The sequence below is a fragment of the Gymnoscopelus braueri genome, assembly GCF_963280865.1.
Source record: "Gymnoscopelus braueri genome assembly, chromosome: 7".
NCBI classification, from domain to species: domain Eukaryota; kingdom Metazoa; phylum Chordata; class Actinopteri; order Myctophiformes; family Myctophidae; genus Gymnoscopelus; species Gymnoscopelus braueri.
The window spans coordinates 21,087,316-21,108,423 of NC_137608.1; the positions used below are offsets into that span (position 1 = coordinate 21,087,316).

The following is a 21,108-nucleotide window of genomic DNA, read 5'->3' on the forward strand; positions in this document are numbered from 1 at the left end:
ATGTGTGGTGTCTGCTGTATTGCTGGATATGGCGGTTCTTCTTTCTGATAGCTTCTTCCAACCGGGGTCTGCTTTGGAAAAAAGGACTCAAGGTTAATGTGAAAGGCACACAACTTTTCCAGTCCAGAGTAGCTAGGATAAGTTAGCCATGTTGACGTTCTTAACTCCTGCATGTGCACATAGTTAGTTTGTGCATCTTATTTGCATAATCTTCAGCAGAGCCGGTCATGAGCAGCATTGCGAGAATCTTCATGGAGTTAGAATCTTAAGCTTGACATATGTGTCGGGCTTTAGTTTGTCATTTTCAGCATTGCATTATTTGCAAGGTTGCAGGATCTCATTGGCGGGGTTTCTAATGAGAACTGTATTGCTAGTTATAACTTATACCGCCAGTCATCATAGCATGGTCAACACCTTCAGGGTTGCAGAATCCTCTCTCTGGTTGGATAAATAAATGATGGTTGCCATTTTGTCACGATCCGGCGTGGCGTACTGTTTGAAATGAGGCGGTCTGCGTCTGCTCGGTCACCAGCATAGCCTATATTGTGGAGCATCTTCATTCTAAATGTACAGTAATTTTAAGGATTCTAAACATGCTGACTTTCAGTGCAGAGTAAATCATTCCCAAGCATAAAGTTGACATTGTAAAACCATGGAACATATGACAAAAAAAGAAAAAAATTAACTGTACATTTTTTTTTTACAGTTTAGGTGAACAGAAAACAAGCCCAAACCAATGTTAGCCAATGTTGCATCTTTTAAAAACGGCAATTTATGGGTTGTCTACTTTATACACAATGCACGGTATATTATGCAAATAGCTGTGTGATAACACTATCTAGATCACTGAAAAGGCCACAACTGTCACAGTTTGCCATAACCCCTTTATGTTCCGTCTTTAATGTTTAGACCCTCTGTCAAAACGCCTCTCCACCATGAGTCTGCTTTCTGTGTGCCTTCTATATTCAGCTCTGAATATGAAAACTGGATGCACTGAGCACTCTGAAAGAAAGGACATTTCCTTGGTGCCCTCAGATTGAATCCACAAAAAAATACCTCAAAATTGTACTTAAGTATATGTAATTTCCACCACTGCTAAAGACACGTTGTTAGCTTGTAGATTGGTTATTTTCGGCAAAGTAACTAGTGAGCAGAGCTAAGATAAGTTAACCACGTTCTTACCTTGTGGGGTGACCAGTTCAATGTCATATGATTCCAAAGCCCCGGTCAAGAACAGCATCGTAAACACTTTCAATGAGCTTGGATCGTTTTCAACGTTTGACAGCATAATCTTTGGCTTCCCACGATGGCCGAGGCCTTGTCCTTGTGCTTCTGGTTCATCTGGGACTTTGAACTGGAACATGGATAGATCTGAGCTGAATAGTCGAACGGCTGATAGGCTGGATGATATGCTGACTCTTGTGGCAGGTGGTGTGTCAGATGGTAAGGCATGTGTGGTGTCTGCTGTATTGCTGGATATGGCGGTTCTTCTTTCTGATAGCTTCTTCCAACCGGGGTCTGCTTTGGAAAAAAGGACTCAAGGTTAATGTGAAAGGCACACAACTTTTCCAGTCCAGAGTAGCTAGGATAAGTTAGCCATGTTGACGTTCTTAACTCCTGCATGTGCACATAGTTAGTTTGTGCATCTTATTTGCATAATCTTCAGCAGAGCCGGTCATGAGCAGCATTGCGAGAATCTTCATGGAGTTAGAATCTTAAGCTTGACATATGTGTCGGGCTTTAGTTTGTCATTTTCAGCATTGCATTATTTGCAAGGTTGCAGGATCTCATTGGCGGGGTTTCTAATGAGAACTGTATTGCTAGTTATAACTTATACCGCCAGTCATCATAGCATGGTCAACACCTTCAGGGTTGCAGAATCCTCTCTCTGGTTGGATAAATAAATGATGGTTGCCATTTTGTCACGATCCGGTGTGGCGTACTGTTTGAAATGAGGTGGTCTGCGTCTGCTCGGTCACCAGCATAGCCTATATTGTGGAGCATCTTCATTCTTTGTACAGTAATTTTAAGGATTCTAAACATGCTGACTTTCAGTGCAGAGTAAATCATTCCCAAGCATAAAGTTGACATTGTAAAACCATGGAACATGCTGTATTGCTGGATATGGCGGTTCTTCATTCTGACTTTATCACCTCTTTTCAAACCAATACTTATCTACATGGAACATGTGATGGGAATGGTCAACATGTAGCCATTGATTGTAAAACAATCACCATCACTTTGGATATAAGGGTATAAGTACAAATCAATGGCCAAAAATAAGTTCTACTAATCCCATACAGGTGAAACAAGAGCTGTATTGCTGGATATGGCGGTTCTTCATTCTGATAGCTTCTTCCAACCGGGGTCTGCTTTGGAAAAAAGGACTCAAGGTTAATGTGAAAGGCACAAAACTTTTCCACATTTACCCTCTGTCAAAACGCCTCTCCACCATGAGAGTCTGCTTTCTGTGTGCCTTCTATATTCAGCTCTGAATATGAAAACTGGATGCACTGAGCACTCTGAAAGAAAGGACATTTCCTTGGTGCCCTCAGATTGAATCCACAAACGTAGGTACATAAAAATTGTAAAAAGAAAACATGAACGTAACGGTGGCACAACATTAAATGAGCTAAGTCTTGGTGCCGAGATACATTACAGAATCAGCTTTCATTAACTCAATATATATATTTTTAAAACTCATTAATAATGGGTTATCTGTTGCACCCCTAGTGTAATCATCACTGCCACACTCACCGATTTGCAATGCTGCGATGGAATTGGCAGTGAGGCCATATCCCACCTGTTGAAATGCAATGAGACATGCAGATATGTCCATCTGTTTCAGCCAGGCAGCCATCCAGGGATTATACCCAGTGTCCACCGTATTAGGCATTACTGGGATAAACATTACTGGGTCAGTTTAATGGAACATTCTCCAAGGAAATGCTACTGTATACATTCAGGTAAAAAAGGCTGAGGCCTTGTCCTTGTGGTTCTGGTTCATCTGGGACTTTGAACTGGAACATGGATCGATCTGAGCTGAATAGTCGAACGGCTGATAGGCTGGATGATATGCTGACTCTTGTGGCAGGTGGTGTGTCAGATGGTAAGGCATGTGTGGTGTCTGCTGTATTGCTGGATATGGCGGTTCTTCTTTCTGATAGCTTCTTCCAACCGGGGTCTGCTTTGGAAAAAAGGACTCAAGGTTAATGTGAAAGGCACACAACTTTTCCAGTCCAGAGTAGCTAGGATAAGTTAGCCATGTTGACGTTCTTAACTCCTGCATGTGCACATAGTTAGTTTGTGCATCTTATTTGCATAATCTTCAGCAGAGCCGGTCATGAGCAGCATTGCGAGAATCTTCATGGAGTTAGAATCTTAAGCTTGACATATGTGTCGGGCTTTAGTTTGTCATTTTCAGCATTGCATTATTTGCAAGGTTGCAGGATCTCATTGGCGGGGTTTCTAATGAGAACTGTATTGCTAGTTATAACTTATACCGCCAGTCATCATAGCATGGTCAACACCTTCAGGGTTGCAGAATCCTCTCTCTGGTTGGATAAATAAATGATGGTTGCCATTTTGTCACGATCCGGCGTGGCGTACTGTTTGAAATGAGGCGGTCTGCGTCTGCTCGGTCACCAGCATAGCCTATATTGTGGAGCATCTTCATTCTAAATGTACAGTAATTTTAAGGATTCTAAACATGCTGACTTTCAGTGCAGAGTAAATCATTCCCAAGCATAAAGTTGACATTGTAAAACCATGGAACATATGACAAAAAAAGAAAAAAATTAACTGTAAATGTTTTTTTTTTTACAGTTTAGGCGAACAGAAAACAAGCCCAAACCAATGTTAGCCAATGTTGCATCTTTTAAAAACGGCAATTTATGGGTTGTCTACTTTATACACAATGCACGGTATATTATGCAAATAGCTGTGTGATAACACTATCTAGATCACTGAACAGGCCACAACTGTCACAGTTTGCCATAACCCCTTTATGTTCCGTCTTTAATGTTTAGACCCTCTGTCAAAACGCCTCTCCACCATGAGTCTGCTTTCTGTGTGCCTTCTATATTCAGCTCTGAATATGAAAACTGGATGCACTGAGCACTCTGAAAGAAAGGACATTTCCTTGGTGCCCTCAGATTGAATCCACAAAAAAATACCTCAAAATTGTACTTAAGTAAATGTAATTTCCACCACTGCTAAAGACACGTTGTTAGCTTGTAGATTGGTTATTTTCGGCAAAGTAGCTAGTGAGCAGAGCTAGGATAAGTTAACCACGTTCTTACCTTGTGGGGTGACCAGTTCAATGTCATATGATTCCAAAGCCCCGGTCAAGAACAGCATCGTAAACACTTTCAATGAGCTTGGATCGTTTTCAACGTTTGACAGCATAATCTTTGGCTTCCCACGATGGCCGAGGCCTTGTCCTTGTGGTTCTGGTTCATCTGGGACTTTGAACTGGAACATGGATCAATCTGAGCTGAATAGTCAAACGGCTGATAGGCTGGATGATATGCTGACTCTTGTGGCAGGTGGTGTGTCAGATGGTGAGGCATGTGTGGTGTCTGCTGTATTGCTGGATATGGCGGTTCTTCTTTCTGATAGCTTCTTCCAACCGGGGTCTGCTTTGGAAAAAAGGACTCAAGGTTAATGTGAAAGGCACAAAACTTTTCCACATTTACTTAACCACTCACAACCTGTCATGCATCCATGACATAAAAGTTATAACCTAGCCCCCCCCCCCCCCCCCTCGAACTGTTTACTGTACATATTTTTTTTTTAGGGCGGCTGCTGCGGCACTGTCAACGTAGGGTCTGCTGGGTGGCACTAGAGCTTCAAACATAAAAAACTAAACCTTTTGGGGTGGCACCAATGCCTCAAAAATAAAAACCTGAACAGACACCGAGTCGCCCCCCCAGTTAGCTCTGCTCCAGAGTAGCTAGGAATCCTAGGATAAGTTAGCCACGTTCTTAACTCCTTCATGTGCACATGGTTAGTTTGTGTAGCTTAATTGCATAATCGCCTGCAGAGCCGGTCATGAGCAGCATTGCGATAATCTTCATGGAGTTAGAATATTAAACTTGACATATGTGTCGGGCTTGAGTTCGTCATTTTCAGCATTGCATTATTTGCAAGGTTGCAGGATTTTATTGGCGGGGTTTCTAATGAGAACTGTATTGCTAGTTATTCCGCCTGTCATCAGTAGCATGGTCAACACCTTCAGGGTTGCAGAATCCTCTCTCTGGTTGGATAAATAAATGATGGTTGCCATTTTGTCACGATCCGGCGTGGCGTACTGTTGAAATGAGGCGGTCTGCTCGCTCAGTCTGTATACATACCACAAGCCTAGTGTTGCCAGTTTGCGAGAGAAACAAGCCCAAAAGAAGCGAGCCCCTCGCCCTTTTAATATACATTGGCTATTTGAAATAGCTGATGCAAGCTCACAACGTGTAGATCTGCCATTAAAAAACATATCTTAAGAATTTGAAAAATGTGGAATATCTTTGAAACATTTTAACAACACAAATCTTGTATGGGGCTCCCACTCCCTGGCATAAGATATTTTCAGATGGTCCTCAGACAAATGCATATTCATTTGGGGGTCCTCGACTTGAAAATGTTTGAGAAACACTGGTTTTAAACAACACTACTAGAAACGAGCCCCAAAAAAAAACAAAGGGAAAGGGGGGTTGTTATAACTGGAAAGTCAAGATTTAGCCGAAGGGTCAAATAGGTGATGGGGCAAAGGCTTCAGGGCCTACTAAAGGGGCCTCTAACCTAATCCTAAGGCAAATATGAAAATCAAAATAATATAAATACGCAAAAGCAAATTAAGTAAACTCAGCAAAAAAAATCCAAACCATGCAATATTAATTAATGGCCCAGTATATACCTAGTTCCTCAGCCCTAGGCCAGGTTGCAGGTGCGACGGCGAGGAGGCCAGGATGGACAGAAGGGAAAGCCAGGGGAACGGCCGCACCGGAGACTACAGACCAGCCGAGATGAGGGTGTACAAACAGCCAGAACCAGAGAGGCGATATAGGATGGTGACCAGTCTGACCACCCATATGATCCACGGACCACATCGTGCCCTGTGGAGGACCGAGAGAAGGAGGACGCGACCCGAGTATTGACGTACAATCACCGCAGAGCATAGCTCTGCCTTGCCGGTAAGTCTTCAAACCGACAACAATACTTGTGGTCTCCATCTCATGCTAAGCTAGATAGAACTGTTACGTTGCTTTGAATGTGACTGGCGTACCTCCTTGTCCTCCACAGGGACATTGGAACTGGTGTGCGAGGTGGTGCCATCCAACGCTGCTGTCCCCCCCCCCCCCCCCAACTGTCCAGTTTCTCCTTGTATTGTTTTTTTAAAATTCTATTTTAGTTGTTTGGGCTCTTTTTAGTTGGTTAGGCATTTTATTGTTTTTGGGCGGTTTTAGATGCCACTGTATCAGGGTTAGTTTAATAAAACAAAGTGTTCACCTTTTAAATTTTGCCTCCGTTCATAATGCTTTTGCCTTTTAATCCAAAGTTGTCATATGAACCTGTGTTGCCTTTTAACGTTTAACTGTGAGGACCAGACCTCCTAAAAGTGGCGTTGTCGGCCTTGTTTTAACATGTATTGGTTTTAGCTTTAAGCACCCTGCACTTTACCAACTAACTTATGTTATTTAATTTATAAGTGCACACTTTAGTAATTTGTTTTTAGCATTGCTACATACACAAGAATGCTACGAATGGCACTAGGTGTCACATGGACGGACTACATCAGAAATGGGGACTTCTGGGGCACGGACCCAGCAGACACTCCGCACAAACACATCCAACAAAGTAAAACGGTGTTCATTTCGTCGACTAAAACTATGACGAAAAATGTTCCTCGACTACCTTTTGAAAACTAAACAAAAACGAAATAAGAAACTAAGCTACGATGACTAAAACTATGACTAAATATATTGACAATTTTGTCAACAAATAAAAGTAGACTAAAATGTTAGTTTTAGTGGAGATCCATTAGAAGTAAGACCAGTCATTTTATGCTTGGCTGTGCACGTCGCACGTGTCTCGCTCCGAAAATAGCTGCGACACGTTGTGAGCTTGTAGATCTGCTGTTTTCGGCACAAGGCCAAGTATAAATCAGGCATAACGACACCATCAAGGACTGCCAAAAAAATATGTAGTTGACAACTGTAGATTTAGTCGACTAAAATCTTATGATATTTAGTCAACTAAAACTAGACAAAAACTAAAACATTTCAGATGACTGAAATATGACATTCCATTTTTTTTATCGGGGGGAAATAAATACAATTTTACAATCTGTTTGGTTCTGGTTTATGTTGTTTAATTCTTATTTTTTCGATTGGGTGCCCCTGATTACTCAATAAAAATACCTTGAAATTATACTCGAGTACAGTACTTGAGTACATGTTAGACAGATAGACAGATAGATAGATAGATATAGATAATGTTGTGCATCCATATATTTCCCAGTATGCCCAAAATGTTTTGATATTTCATCAATAGCTATTTAGTCAATGTCATTGTATAACTTTCCATTTTGCATCAGTGCATTCAACTTTAAACTAAACCTAGCATGGGTTTGCCTGATAGTGTTAAAAAAGAAAAGAAAAGAAAAGGTTATGATATTGTCAAGTTTTAGTTTGGTAAATATATCATGAAATGATTTCAGGATATATTTGCCAAACTAAAACTTAGAAGATGAAATGGCAGGTATACAGACAGTGCTGCTGCTTTTACCCTCAGTGAGGCAGACCCAGAGGCACCACGTTATATGAGAGAGATATCAGATTACAAAACAAACGACAGCAGGAGGAGCAGAAGCAGCATGGCTTGCTGGCTCACACAGTACAACACTTAACAACAACAACAACAACAACAACCACCACATTGCCACTGCAACTTAGCAGACTAGCTGACAGACTGTTCTAACCCGACAAAGGCAATTGCACGCTGGCTACAAACACAGCAACAACAGCATGGCTCACTGGCTTCACAGTGCAGCACATAACAACAACAACAACAACAACAACCACCACATTATTGCAATTGCAAGACAAGTAAACTGTTACAGTTGTATTTAATTACCTGATTGCTGTTGTCTCAGCTCCGTCTGACGTTTTTTCTTTTTCTCGTATCCAGAGGGGTATATGCGTTTCATTTTGTCTAGTGAGTGAGCTTTCTTTATGTTTAAACCAACGCGCGCTAACCGCTCTATCAAACCAAAACACTCTCACTGTCACTGAGAGGGGAGGGGAGGCGGAGCAGACAGCACACACCAGAGCGTGCCACTGACAGACAGCCAATCAGACAGCCTGCAGCAGCTGTCTCATTCAAGCCAAGCAGTGCTGCGCTGCGCAGCCTGCGCTGATGTGAACGCAGTAATGCACGTTATTTTCTGCTGAAGGGAGGGGGCGGAGAGGGGGCCCCTTTGATCGGCGGGTAGGCGGGGCCCCACGCAACCTGCGTAGTGTGCGTGTAGGGAAGCGGCCCGACACACACACACACACACACACACACACACACACACACACACACACACACACACACACACACACACACACACACACACACACACACACACACACACACACACACACACACACACACAGTACTGCACTTCTCAGGACATCAACATTTTAATGAATTTTATGAATGCTGTTTTGACAATTTCTTGCCATTTAAAGTCGAAAACAGCAGATCTACAATCTCAGTGCTGCAACACGTTGTTGTGAGCTAGAAGATCGGCAATTTTCTTTTCTCTAAATGCCTATATAATCCTCCAAACAACCGTTTCTGTTGTGAGGACCAGGAAAGAGAGACGGCAATTCTATTGCTCAGATTCTGCTATACCTGTGTGGACATTTGGCCCTCACAAGTATAGTAATACAAGTGTACACACACACGCACACGCACACGCACACGCACACACACACACACGTGTTTCGTCGACTAAAACTATGACGAAATCCTTTCGTCAACTACCTTTTTTCACAGACAAACAAAATTAAAACTAAGCTACGATGACTAAAACTAAGACTAAATATACTGACAATTTCATCAACAAATAAAAACTAGACTTAATTGTTAGAGAGGGACTATGGAGAGGAGATCCAGTCAAACTAAAAGACAAGTCATTTTATGTTTGGTTCCGCTCTGAAAATAGCATATCTACAAGATGCGACTAGGGTTGGGACCAAGGCGAGGCGGGTATGAGGAAGTGTTTCACTTCCCAACCAACCAGAGTGCAGTGGGCGTCGCTCGTAATGTTGTGTTAACGGGGCGGGGGTTGACGGACAGATCGGTGAACCAATGGGATCAGGCGCAGTCTCTCGCCGGCTCTATACACCCGCCCCTCTATACACAAAATCAGGAGCGTTGGGGCGGACTAGTGATCGCACAAAAGTGAAGGCACATATTTTCTGCAAATGTCTGCTTGTTTCCATTGCCCCTTCCCTCATCTGATTATACAGTGTATTAAAGACTAGTCCCCCCCCCCCCCCACGTGTGTGTGTGTGTGTGTGTGTCCACGTGTGTGTGTGTGTGTGTGTCAGACATTTTTTATAATCTAAAAAAAAAACTAATATATTACCAAACAGCTACAATATGAACTATAGTGTTAACATATGTGACAATGACATATCACATGAGTCATTGTGAAACAATTATGATTCATGGTCACACACTATTTCGGTAATATAATTAAATAGATTATATCTTGTATTTATTTCATTTTATTTGAATGCAGGGTCATTAAAATGAGTCCATATACAAACATATGTGTTGAATTAACTGTGGAAAAAGTCATTGGTTTAAGATTGGAGTCATTGGACTAACTAATTAATTAAGCTTGGCTGGGACCAGGATAACTTCACAGCTAAATTGCCATGGTAACTAAGGTAGGATTGTGTGAATTTTCTTTCGTGAAATCTAGTCACGGATAAACTAATCTGGCAAGATAATTCAGCTTTCATGAAACTGATTCATCGCAAATCCTGGCTAAATTAAGCCAGGATAGGTGTTAAATCCAGCCTTAACCCCTAATTCTGCTTTCGTGAAATAGGGCCCAGCATCCTGGGGTGGCTTGCCGTGCGCCTGGCTCAGCAGGGTGTTGAGGCTGTTATAGAGGCTGGAGCTCAGGCCAAGGTTGGGGGTGAGGCCGGGGGCGGGGCTGTGTGTCGGGCTGTCCTGGTTCTTCCTCGGCCCAGAGTTGAGACTCTGATGGTGCTGGTTGTTGTTGTGGTGGTGAAGGTGATTCTGCTGCAAGGAGCGGAGCAGCAAGGCTTCATTCTCGTACACTGAACCGTCCAGGCTGCCTGATCGACTGACTGCTTCCCTGTGAGGAGGATGTGAACAATGGGTGGAATGCAGAAGAGAATGAACCTTAACCACTTAAAACCGATGTAATTTGTTGACAGGGTTCCCCCTGGGGTCTAGTTGGACCCCTCTTTTTTCCCTTCTGCACCAAATGTCTTCGTCAAACAAGCTCACAATGTGTCAAGTTGTCACAACATGACCCGTGAGCTTGTAGATCTGCTATTTTCTGAGAATGTATTCGTTTTTTTGCCAAATATTCACCTATATGACATGCCCAGAATACAGACGCAAGGGTTCATGTGGTTAATACCAAGATGGATGTTGAAAGCATAGAAATGCATGCCCTGGCTATACTCATTCTATCATCTATTACATTCTCTCTATGGCTGTCTAACCTGCTGTTTCTTACCTGGTAACCATCCATGGGTATCATAACGGGAAGGCTGCTTTGGCGGTTGTGTCTCCAGGTCTGGAGTAGCCTCTGCTGGGCTTCAATTTTATTTGTATATTAGTTTGCTGAATTTAGTTTACTTTCTTGTTGTCACTTATGTTGTTTGTGTCAAAAAGAATTGCAGACCTCTTTGCTACAACGGTCATGAATACCGCCTGTCCTTTTTGTCTGCTCAAAAATGTAATAGATTTGTAAAAACAAACAAAAACTATTCACACATGTCATGTAAAAATTGTGAAAATAGCAGTTCTACTACTGGCTAGTACTACTGGCGAGCAGATCTACTATTTTCAATATGTTTGACATTTGTTTCGCCTGTAATGTTAATTGATACTTTATCATTTTCTTTCATTAATCAAATCGATTAGTTCCATTAACCCATTAAAACTGGGAAAGCCTCTGTCATTTTAGATTTCTTTGGCTATTCAAGAATAGCAGATATACAAGCTCATAGCACGGCACGAAGCTTGTACTGTAGAACTTTTTTTAAATGTGTGCCAATCTTTGAATATAATTTTTAAAGTGAACAATTTTAACTCAAATCTTTGCTTCTGGGGCTGGAACAAAATGTTGGTTATTATAGGGGGTCCGCGGCCAAATACATATAATCTTGGAGGGCCTTGACATGGAAATGTTTGAGAACCACTACTATAGCAACACGTTTTTCAGAAAACTGTTAGGATTTAGAAGGCATTTGTAGAATCGGCCTCAGGTCTTAATGGGTTAACTGTTGCACCCCTAGTGTAATCATCACTGCCACTGTCATACTCATCCGCACCTTCAGGGAGATATATATCCTGCGGATGAGTGAGGCCATGGTTCACCCTGGACAAGACAGTCACACATCCAGGCATAACAATCACATTGTCATACCACTCATGCACTGCTGCGTATTTATCTGGGATATCCAATCCAATCCAATCCACTTTATTTATAGAGCACATTTAAAAACAACAGTGTTGAACCAAAGTGCTGTACACTCAGTAAAATACTAAAATAAACAAGAGAAACACACACAATGAACAAGACAACGATTGACACAATGCCTGGGGAAGCAGCAGCTTCTCAATCTGAATTTTCAAACGCCAAGGAGAACAAGTGAGTTTTCAAACGTGATTTAAACACAGGCAGGGTTTGAGACACTAACATGGGGTGGCAGCTTGTTCCACCATGTGGGCGCTATGGAGGAAAATGATCTATCTCCCTGTGTTTTCAACTTAGTTGCTGGGACTTTAAGGAGTGACTGGTCAGTAGACCTCAGGACCCTTGTACCATTATTGGGAGGTAGAAGTTCGGATATGTATAATGGTGCCAGCCCATTTAAAGACTTAAAGACAAACATTAAAGTCTTAAACTGAATCCTGTAACGAACTGGGAGCCAGTGTAGGGAGGCAAGAATAGGGGAGATGTGATCATATTTCCGTGCCCCTGTTAAGAGGCGAGCGGCCGCGTTTTGGACTAACTGTAGTCGTGGCAAGCAGGCTTGGCTAATGCCAACAAAGTGCATTACAGTAGTCGAGTCGGGTTGAGATAAAAGCATGGATAAGACGTTCAAAATCAGAGAGGGTTACAGCAGACTTGACTTTGGCTAAGAGCCTCAGCTGATAAAAGCTGGATTTAACAACAGAGTTTATCTGTTTGTCAAACTTAAAATCACTGTCCAATTTGACACCAAGGTTAGTGACCACTGGTTTTAGAAAAGGCTGCAGGGGGCCCAGATCCAGAGAGGAGGTGTCGCAGGCGGTGCTGGGTCTGAACACCATGACCTCTGTTTTACTTTCATTAAAGTTAAGGAAATTCAGGGCCATCCATGCTTTTATGTCCTTCAGACAGTCCATCAGTGAGTTCAGGGAGGTGGTGTAATTTTTTTTTCAGGGGCATATAGATCTGCGAGTCATCTGCATAGAAATGGTAAGGAATGCCATGGTTTTTAAAAATCAAACCCAGAGGGAGGAGGTACAGGGAGAAAAGGATGGGGCCAAGAATTGAGCCCTGCGGGACTCCACATGGGAGAGGTGCAGAGGATGACGTGGAGTCACCTAGGGCTACAGAGAACGATCTGTTTGACAGATAGGACCTGAACCATGTTAAAGCAGTGCCTCCGACACCCACACAGCACTCTAGACGTGAGAGGAGAATGCTGTGTTGTAAAGTGTCGAAGGCAGCTGTGAGGTCTAGAAGCACAGGATCGCTCAAACAGGTGCTTTTGATTGATCTATTGATTGATTGAATAATTTATATCCATCACAATGTGTTCCATCGAGATGCGTTGTGAGCAGGGCAGGAATTTCAGGGAGGCCACTAAGGCCATGGCCGTCGTTGCCCCTCAGTTTGGCCTTGTTCTCCTCAAGAAAATGGCCCTGAGGCCACAGTGGCCTTAATGCCCCAGCTGACTGTACCACTTTCTGCTCTGTCTCTTTCTCGTCATCTAGACACCAGTGTCTCTTTCTTGTCATGTAGACACCAGTGTCTCTTTCTCGTCATCTAGACACCAGTGTCTCTTTCTTGTCATGTAGACACCGGTGTCTCTTTCTTGTCATGTAGACACCAGTGTCTTTTGTTGAGATTCTGAATTCTTAACTCCCCTGAGTCCCCATCTTTAAACCAATCCAGTGACTTTGATTGGTGCAGGGCTGAGCATGGATCATAGTGTAAATACCATACTTTATTTATTTCACTGCAGATAGTCTACAATACATATTACATTTAAAATTATCCTTAACCCTTAAATTCAATTAATTCTTTCAATGGACTAAAATCTTGTTTTATTTGATGGCCTTCCTGCCGTCAAAAGATTTACAACACCAAAGGCCAAGTGGCCTTGCCCCTAAAATGGTGAAATTCCAGGCCTGGTTGTGAGCTTGTAGATAAAGTTTTGAAAATGTTTTGAAAACGTTTTGCATAAAATGACCATGCCCAAAATAAGGGATCGATTATTAATGATGATGATAATGATATTTATTATCATTAGCACCTTTCATACATAACATGCAACTCAAGGGTTTTACACCAACAAATTTAAGATCATAAAAACAAGTACATCAAAATAAGAAGACAGTAAAACAGTCAAAATGAATAAAATTTGCATAAAACGAAAATATACTCAGTATAAGAGCAAGGGAACACAAACAAAAGCTATCAAATTAATCATTGAGATAAGCAAAGCAAAAATAAATGTCTTAAGATCTGCTTATTCAGCCATTTGGGGAATCACTGGCAGAGAGATACAAACTAAAAGCTGGCTCTCCATGTCTCTTAGTACTTACAGATGGGACTGTTAAACCAAACGTTCCAACTGTAAGTTATTAATCAATTATTTAATCAGATGATCGATTATTGATACTTTTTAATACATTTAAATGGTTGCACCCCCTTACAGGTGTTGCACTCGAGCGCTGTGATCACGGTGCAGATCCCGCACCCGTACCGCAAGATGTACATCCTGGTCCTCTACAACAACAGCTTCTTCACCGACATCCAGAAACTGAAGAGCCAGAGGGAGGACATCGAGCTGAAGAACCTCAAGCCACACACCGACTACACGTATGCAACGTTTGTTTGTTTGTTGATTTAAAAAAAAATCTATAATCAAAACCAATCAAGTTGGTTCAATGCGTAAAGAAGTCATTATGGCAAATATAGCACTTTGACTCCATTACAATTATTGGACAACTTTAGTTATTATTACTTAGTAGATTTTAAATATTATTAAAAAACATAAGTTAACTACTTTAGCCCTATATAGACTTAGGCTATTTGAAAATAGTCGATCTACAAGCTCACAATGTGTTGTGACGCGTTGTGAGCTTGTAGATCTACTATTTTCAAATGATTTTATACATTTTGAATGGAAGATTTCTGCATAATGATTACTTTTACTTTTGGTACTTTAAGTACATTTTGATGCCAATACTTTTGTACTTTTACTCAAGTAAATTCTGAATACCAGACTTTTATTTGTAACAGAGTATTTCTGCATTGTAGTATTGATACTTTTACTTAAGTAAAAAAAATGAGTACTTCTTCCACCACTGGGCGGGGGAGCACAGACTCCACATCTGTGCCCGTGACAGGTGACAGCCAGCTGTCAGCAGGATCCAGCGATCGCCAGGTAGCCGCGCGGCCGTACCAAGCCAATCCCTCCTAGGATAAAGAGGAAAAGGAAAGTAGAAGAAGAAGGGGAAACACATTTTGTCAAATCAAGCTTAGATCATGGATGAGCAATAATAATATAACGTTATACTAACATACATACAAAAGCACCACACACTCTTTATTTTTGCTAATAATGCACAACAAAGTGCTTATTTTGGTGCCATTATATATGTTCTATGTGATAATGATAATTCCTTTTAACAGGACGTTCATGAATGTCCTTGCGGGCTTGTTTCCAATGAGGGCCTGTGAGCAATTAGGGGTTAAGAGTCTTGCTCAGGGACAAATTTCATTTCATCGACACATATGCTGGCGTGGCCTGGAATCGTACCTGGGGCAACCAGGGCCTCTGGCTCCCTAGGCGGGCTCACTAACCACTCAGCTATGGCCGCCCCTGTACCATGTTCTATGCTACAGAGACTTTAATTGAGCTGTGCATAATGCACCATACACTTTATTTAGTTTACAAGTATTTAATTTACTATGTCTTTCTTCTAGTTTATTTATTTTGGTGCTATTTCATTTACTTTATATACTGTTCTATGTTTGCATATACTTTGCACTGTTCTGTTTGCATAAATAGCCCAAGTATAAGATAATGGTTTCAGTGGTTAAAATCTAAAATGATGCTTTCCCGGTCTTAACCCTTTCAGACCGAGAACGCATCTGTGTCATTTTAAGATTTCTTTGGGCTATTCAAAAAAGAGCAGATCTACAAGCTCGCCGCGCTATGAGCTTGTAGATCTGCTTTTTTTTTTTTTTAATTGTGAAAATGTGTGCCAATCTTTGAATATATGTTTTTCCGTAGCGAACATTTTTAACTCCGTTACAACTTCTGGGGGGTCCCTGGAACAAAATATTTTCAGATGGGGGTCCACGGCCAAAATTCATATAATTTTGGGGGTCCTTGACATGAACAAGTTTGAGAACCACTGATTGTAGCAACATTTTCTTTTGTTTTTCCAAAAACTAGGATTTAGAAGACATTTGTATAATCCCCCAAGAAGCAAAGATTTGAGTTCAAAATGTTTGCTTAAAAAATATTTTCAAGATTTTTTCAAAAATAGCAGATCTACAAGCTTGTATATCTGCTATTTTTGAATAGCCAAAGAAATCTTAAAATGACACAGATGCGTTCTCGGTCTGAAAGGGTTAACGTCAGTGAAATTACTCTGTATCTCTACGTCCTTCCTATTCTCTCCTCCTAGTGTCAAAGCAGATAAGACGATACATACTGTACGTTTTGATGGGTCTCATGATGATGATATAGCGTGTCCTACCTGGTTGGCGTAGGTCCTTCGGGGTCCGTGGAGCTCGTTACGAGACAGCAGGCAGCTGCGGATTAGTCGCCCCTCGCGGTTGTACACCTCGTATCGAATGCGACACTCATTCGGGAGCCTGGAAGCCACTGACACAAGACACAGGAACCTACCATCAACTGAGGCACTGTCGTTTTTAATCGATGAAACGTTGTGATTGTTTTGTATACATAAAAAAAAAAAAATCATTTGAAATAATATATGTGTTTGTTAAACGCGTTAATTTTTGTGGGACTCAAAATGTCCCTGGGACCCATCTAAAATACCACCCTTGGGTCACGGGACCCATTACATTGAAAACCTAGCAACATCACAGTGTGTGTGTGTGTACGTGCGTGCGTGCATGCGACACACACACACACACAATGTGAATAAAGCCCACTTTGCTCAGATCCTCATCCTTCCAGAGCATAGGTGCCCGGGCCACAGGCTCCATCATCCGTCCCCAGGTGAGTTTTAAAACAACTAAGAAAGCCCTATTTGAGGATCTAAGGCTGCACTCAGGGTCATACAGGACCAACACTATCTAAAATGTAATTGGGATCCTGGCCGTCCTTAAAAGTCATCCGAAAAATCTTAAAGTAGGTTGTAACATAAAAGCTACAGTATTAGCCAACACATCTATATTAGCATTCACCTGCTACTCTTCTGTCAACAAATGCTTCCGCCAGTGATGCCCATATGATGACATCAGCCACCGAAATGTGATTCTGAAACAGAAAACGGCATTATCAAGTAAATGTACATTGTCTACACAACTGATTTTTTTTAATTTATTACACACAATTCTGAATCCAAGGAGACTGTGTGTGTGTGTGTGTGTGTGTGTGTGTGTGTGTGTGTGTGTGCGTGTGTGTGTGTGTGTGTGTGTGTGTGTGTGTGTGTGTGTGTGTGTGTGTGTGTGTGTGTGTGTGTGTGTGTGTGTAACATATACAGTATAAGAAAGAAACATTGCCAGAGGAAACCTGCATGGTACAGAGGGGAAGCTTAGTTCAATCCGTTTCCAATAATGCATCATGAACTCTTAACTTGGTAATACATAATAACCATGCTCTGTCCGTGTTATGACTGTTATGACAGAGGGTTATGACAGAGGGACCTGGGAAAGCTGCAACTGGTTCAAAACAGAGCAGCTCGGCTTGCCCTTAGGTGTACACCAAGGCATAATGTAAACAAAATGCATGTCAAGCTCTCCTGGACATTAGTCACGGAGAGGCTGATGGTATCACTCCTTGTCTTTTTGAGAAACATAAATGAGCTGAAACATCCAACCTGTCTATATAAGCAACTTACACCTAGCTCTAAAATCCATACATATAAGACGAGACATGTCACAAGAGGTTGCTATCAAAACCCTAAAGCCAAAACAGAGTCTATGAAGAGCACAGTGCTGTATAGAGCCATGGCTGCATGGAACACACTGCCAGATCAGATTTCTAAAGAAAAAACTAAAGCAAGCTTCAAAAGACGATTGAAGAGGCATCTAGAAGCCAAACGATTGTAATTACACTAGCAGCAGACAGGTTATGGTAAACATACAGCAGAATACCCATTCATATAGGGTTTTTATTCTATTTTTTTTTTTTTTTTTTAAACACATGCAGGAATATGGCACTTTCGCTAACACAGACACACACACATCCTTTCACAGTTATGATTAGGATTGTATTTGTTTAGTTTGTTTTTACTTTAAAAGAAGCAAAGGGAGACATTTGTAAAATTACTATTAGTATTATTGTTTTCTTTTAATTTTTCTTTCCAAGGAAATGGGGAATCAGAAAATAAGCTGTATGTGATGGTTGATATGAAAGTCACTGTTTGAAGGAAAATTGACGCTGTACACTATTTGTATCATTGTCCTGTAATGTACTGTCGAATGTCATGTTTTATGTTATTTGTGGACCCCAGGAAGATTAGCTGTTGTTATGCACCAGCTAATGGGGATCCTAATAAACTCATAAACTCATAAACTACAGTATTCACAACAGTAAAGGCAATAATATGACAGAAACCTATCCATATCCCTGTTATTTCTGACCATTTGATCAAGGAAACTGAGCGTTGGCAGTGTCGTTAGCCGAAAAGAACGTAGAACATAGCAGTGGCGGCCATTTTGTGGTGCCACAGATCGAAAGGAATACCCAACCGGTCGCCCCTAAATACAGTCCCCCCGGATCGTTTTAGATTAATGTGGTTGTGTGCACAAACATGGACCCCATGATATGAATTGTGGGCGAGCATTCCGCACCGGCGGGTCGAGGGTTCTGGGCGAGCATTCCGCACCGGCGTGGCGAGTGGACCGTCGTTGTGGGGCGATGGTTCTGCTCGTTTGGGGCGACCGGACCGGACCTGGGGTAAGTGGTCTACTCCTAAACAGGTGGCGAGCGTGTTTAGGGGCGACACTTCCTGTTATCAAAAGCCCATAGAGATTTCCGAAAATATATTATTTTAAGCCTGAAACCAAGCCATACAGGCTCCTGGTGAATCATGACCATAAAACATTTGAATCTGTGTAAAAAAAAGATTTGATTTAATTATATGATGTACTGTTTAATAAATAGCTTTGTTTTGCTGTTTTAAAATATTACAACCGAACAAGTTTGTTGTTGGCAGTGGTGTAAAGTAACTAAGTACAAGTACTCAAATACTGTACTTAAGTACAATTTTGACTTATTTTGACTTGAGTATTTTCAATACTTTTACTCTACTACATCTCAGAGGCAAATATTGTACTTTTACTCCACTACAATTATTTTAAAACTGGTTACTTTGCAGATTTTGGTCATTATTAAAAAACATACATTAACCACTACAGCCCTGTTTACATTTCGGCCATTTGAAAATAGCCCATCTACAAGCACACAATGTGTCGCGATTTGTGAGCTTGTAGATCTGCTATTTACAAAAGGATTTTTATGAATTTCATACATTTGAAAACTTGTGAAACAGGACAGTCTGTGTAGCGAGTACTTTAACTTTTGATACTTTAAGTACATTTCGATACCAATACTTTTGTACTTTTACTCAAGTAAATTTTGAATTCCGAACGTTAAAGCAGAGTATTTCTACATTGCTGTATTGGTACTTTTACTTAAGGTAGGGTAATTGATTTACTTTGGTTAAAATATGTGTTAAATCGCTCTATATTCTGATAGTACTCATTGCTATAGAGTTTTCAGTAAAAGGAGTCTCCAGCTCTTTATTAAACAGAAAATGCATTTTCAGTGCTCTCTCCTGATTGGCTTAAACTTTGTCACCTACCTGAAAATGTACCTATATTCTGTTTACTAAAGAGCTGGAGAGACCCCTGTGACCTAACAAACGCTCTGTAGCAATGATTACTATCAGAATATTGTACTTTAACCTTTTAACAAAACAAAAAGAAATAACAGAAAATATCACTTACCCTACCTTTAAGTAAAATATTTGAGTACTTTTTCCATCACTTGGTTGTTAGTGACCAGAAAAGCCTCTATCCATCTCCAACCCATCAAAATGCAAGCTAAGGACCAGTGGTGGAAAAAGTATTCACATTTTTCACTTAAGTAAAAGTATCAATTCTGCAGTGTAGAAATACTCTGAGTCTGGAATTTAAAATGTACTTGAGTAAAAGTACAAAAGTATTGGTATCAAAATATACTTACAGTAGTAGAGAGTACTCATTATGCAGAATGTCCCATTGATTTACACTGATGAATGCAGGTGTGGAAGATGAGCAGGGACTCATTGACAGCATAGTTTTCAGGTGGGGAGAGGACGCTGACACTATAAAAAGGTCAGTTGGACAAGCACAGGGTTTGGAGCACCACGTCTGGTGAAACGGCACTCGGGGGACGGGAGGAGCCGTTCGTAAGTGTTAGTCTTGCCGGCGGTGAAGACAGTTAGTGAGGGGGAGCTAGCTGGCTTTGTGTTAGCAGGAGGGGAGACTACATTTACGGTCTCCTGTAGTTTAGATAGGTGGGAACTGTAGCGAGTGTGCGTTCACTTTGCTCCGCCGACCTGCGGCCTGTGCTGTCACGTCGTCCAGCAAGCATCTCCCCGGGGAGTTGGACGACATCACGAGCTCAGACCCAGGGGAGGGTCCCGCCTCCAGGGCGAGTTAAGTACCCGTGCAATAACCGTTGTGCAAATCAAATGATATCGTTTTTGTACATTGTTTGTGGTGCTTCCAGGGTCTGACATTATTACCCACCAGTTAACAATGCCTGAGCTTGATCTGCTATTTTCAAATGATCGAATTTGGATGAAGTGCTTAATGTATGTTTTGTAATAATAATCAAAATCTACAAATTAACTAACGTTTTCAAATAATTGTAGTGGAATAAAAGTACACCGTTTGCCTCTGAGATGTAGTGGAGTGAAAGTACTGAAATCGGAAATACTCCAGTAAAGTAAAAAAATACCTCAGAATTGTACGTACTTAATTACTTTCCACCTAGCTTGGTTATTTTCGGCAAGCGAGACCTAACAAAGTTAGCTCTGGTCCACAGTAGCTAGTGAGCAGAGCTTAGCTAGGATAAGTTAGACACGTTCTTACCTCGCGGGGTGACCAGTTGACTGTCATATTTCGGTAGAGCCCCGGTCACGAGCAGCATGGCATATATTGTCAATGAGTCATTACAATCTCCCTTAATTGCCTGCAGAGCCGGTCATGAGCAGCATGGTGATTATCTTCATGGAGTTAGAATCTTTTAAGCTTGACATATGAAGTGTCGGCTGCAGGACTACCCTCTGACCATCATCGATCGGGCAGCCGGTATTTTTAAGCTTCCAATATCTCAATGTCATTTAAGTTGTTGGTCAATATCAAGGTGGTCAGCACCTTAA

The 21,108-nt window shown here is 41.4% G+C and overlaps 1 protein-coding gene across 1 annotated transcript; it reads right to left on the bottom strand.

The window, feature by feature from the left end:
* Positions 1-13,825: 13,825 nt before the first annotated feature.
* Positions 13,826-20,923, bottom strand: LOC308088367 (uncharacterized protein). The gene is made up of 5 exons (XM_080432787.1): positions 20,819-20,923; positions 16,919-16,991; positions 16,243-16,370; positions 14,828-14,950; positions 13,826-14,291 (listed from the first exon to the last, which is right to left on the bottom strand). Exons 1-5 carry the CDS (start codon positions 20,843-20,845, stop codon positions 14,181-14,183), a joined length of 462 nt encoding a protein of 153 aa, XP_080288913.1. The 5' UTR covers positions 20,846-20,923; the 3' UTR covers positions 13,826-14,180.
* Positions 20,924-21,108: the final 185 nt, after the last annotated feature.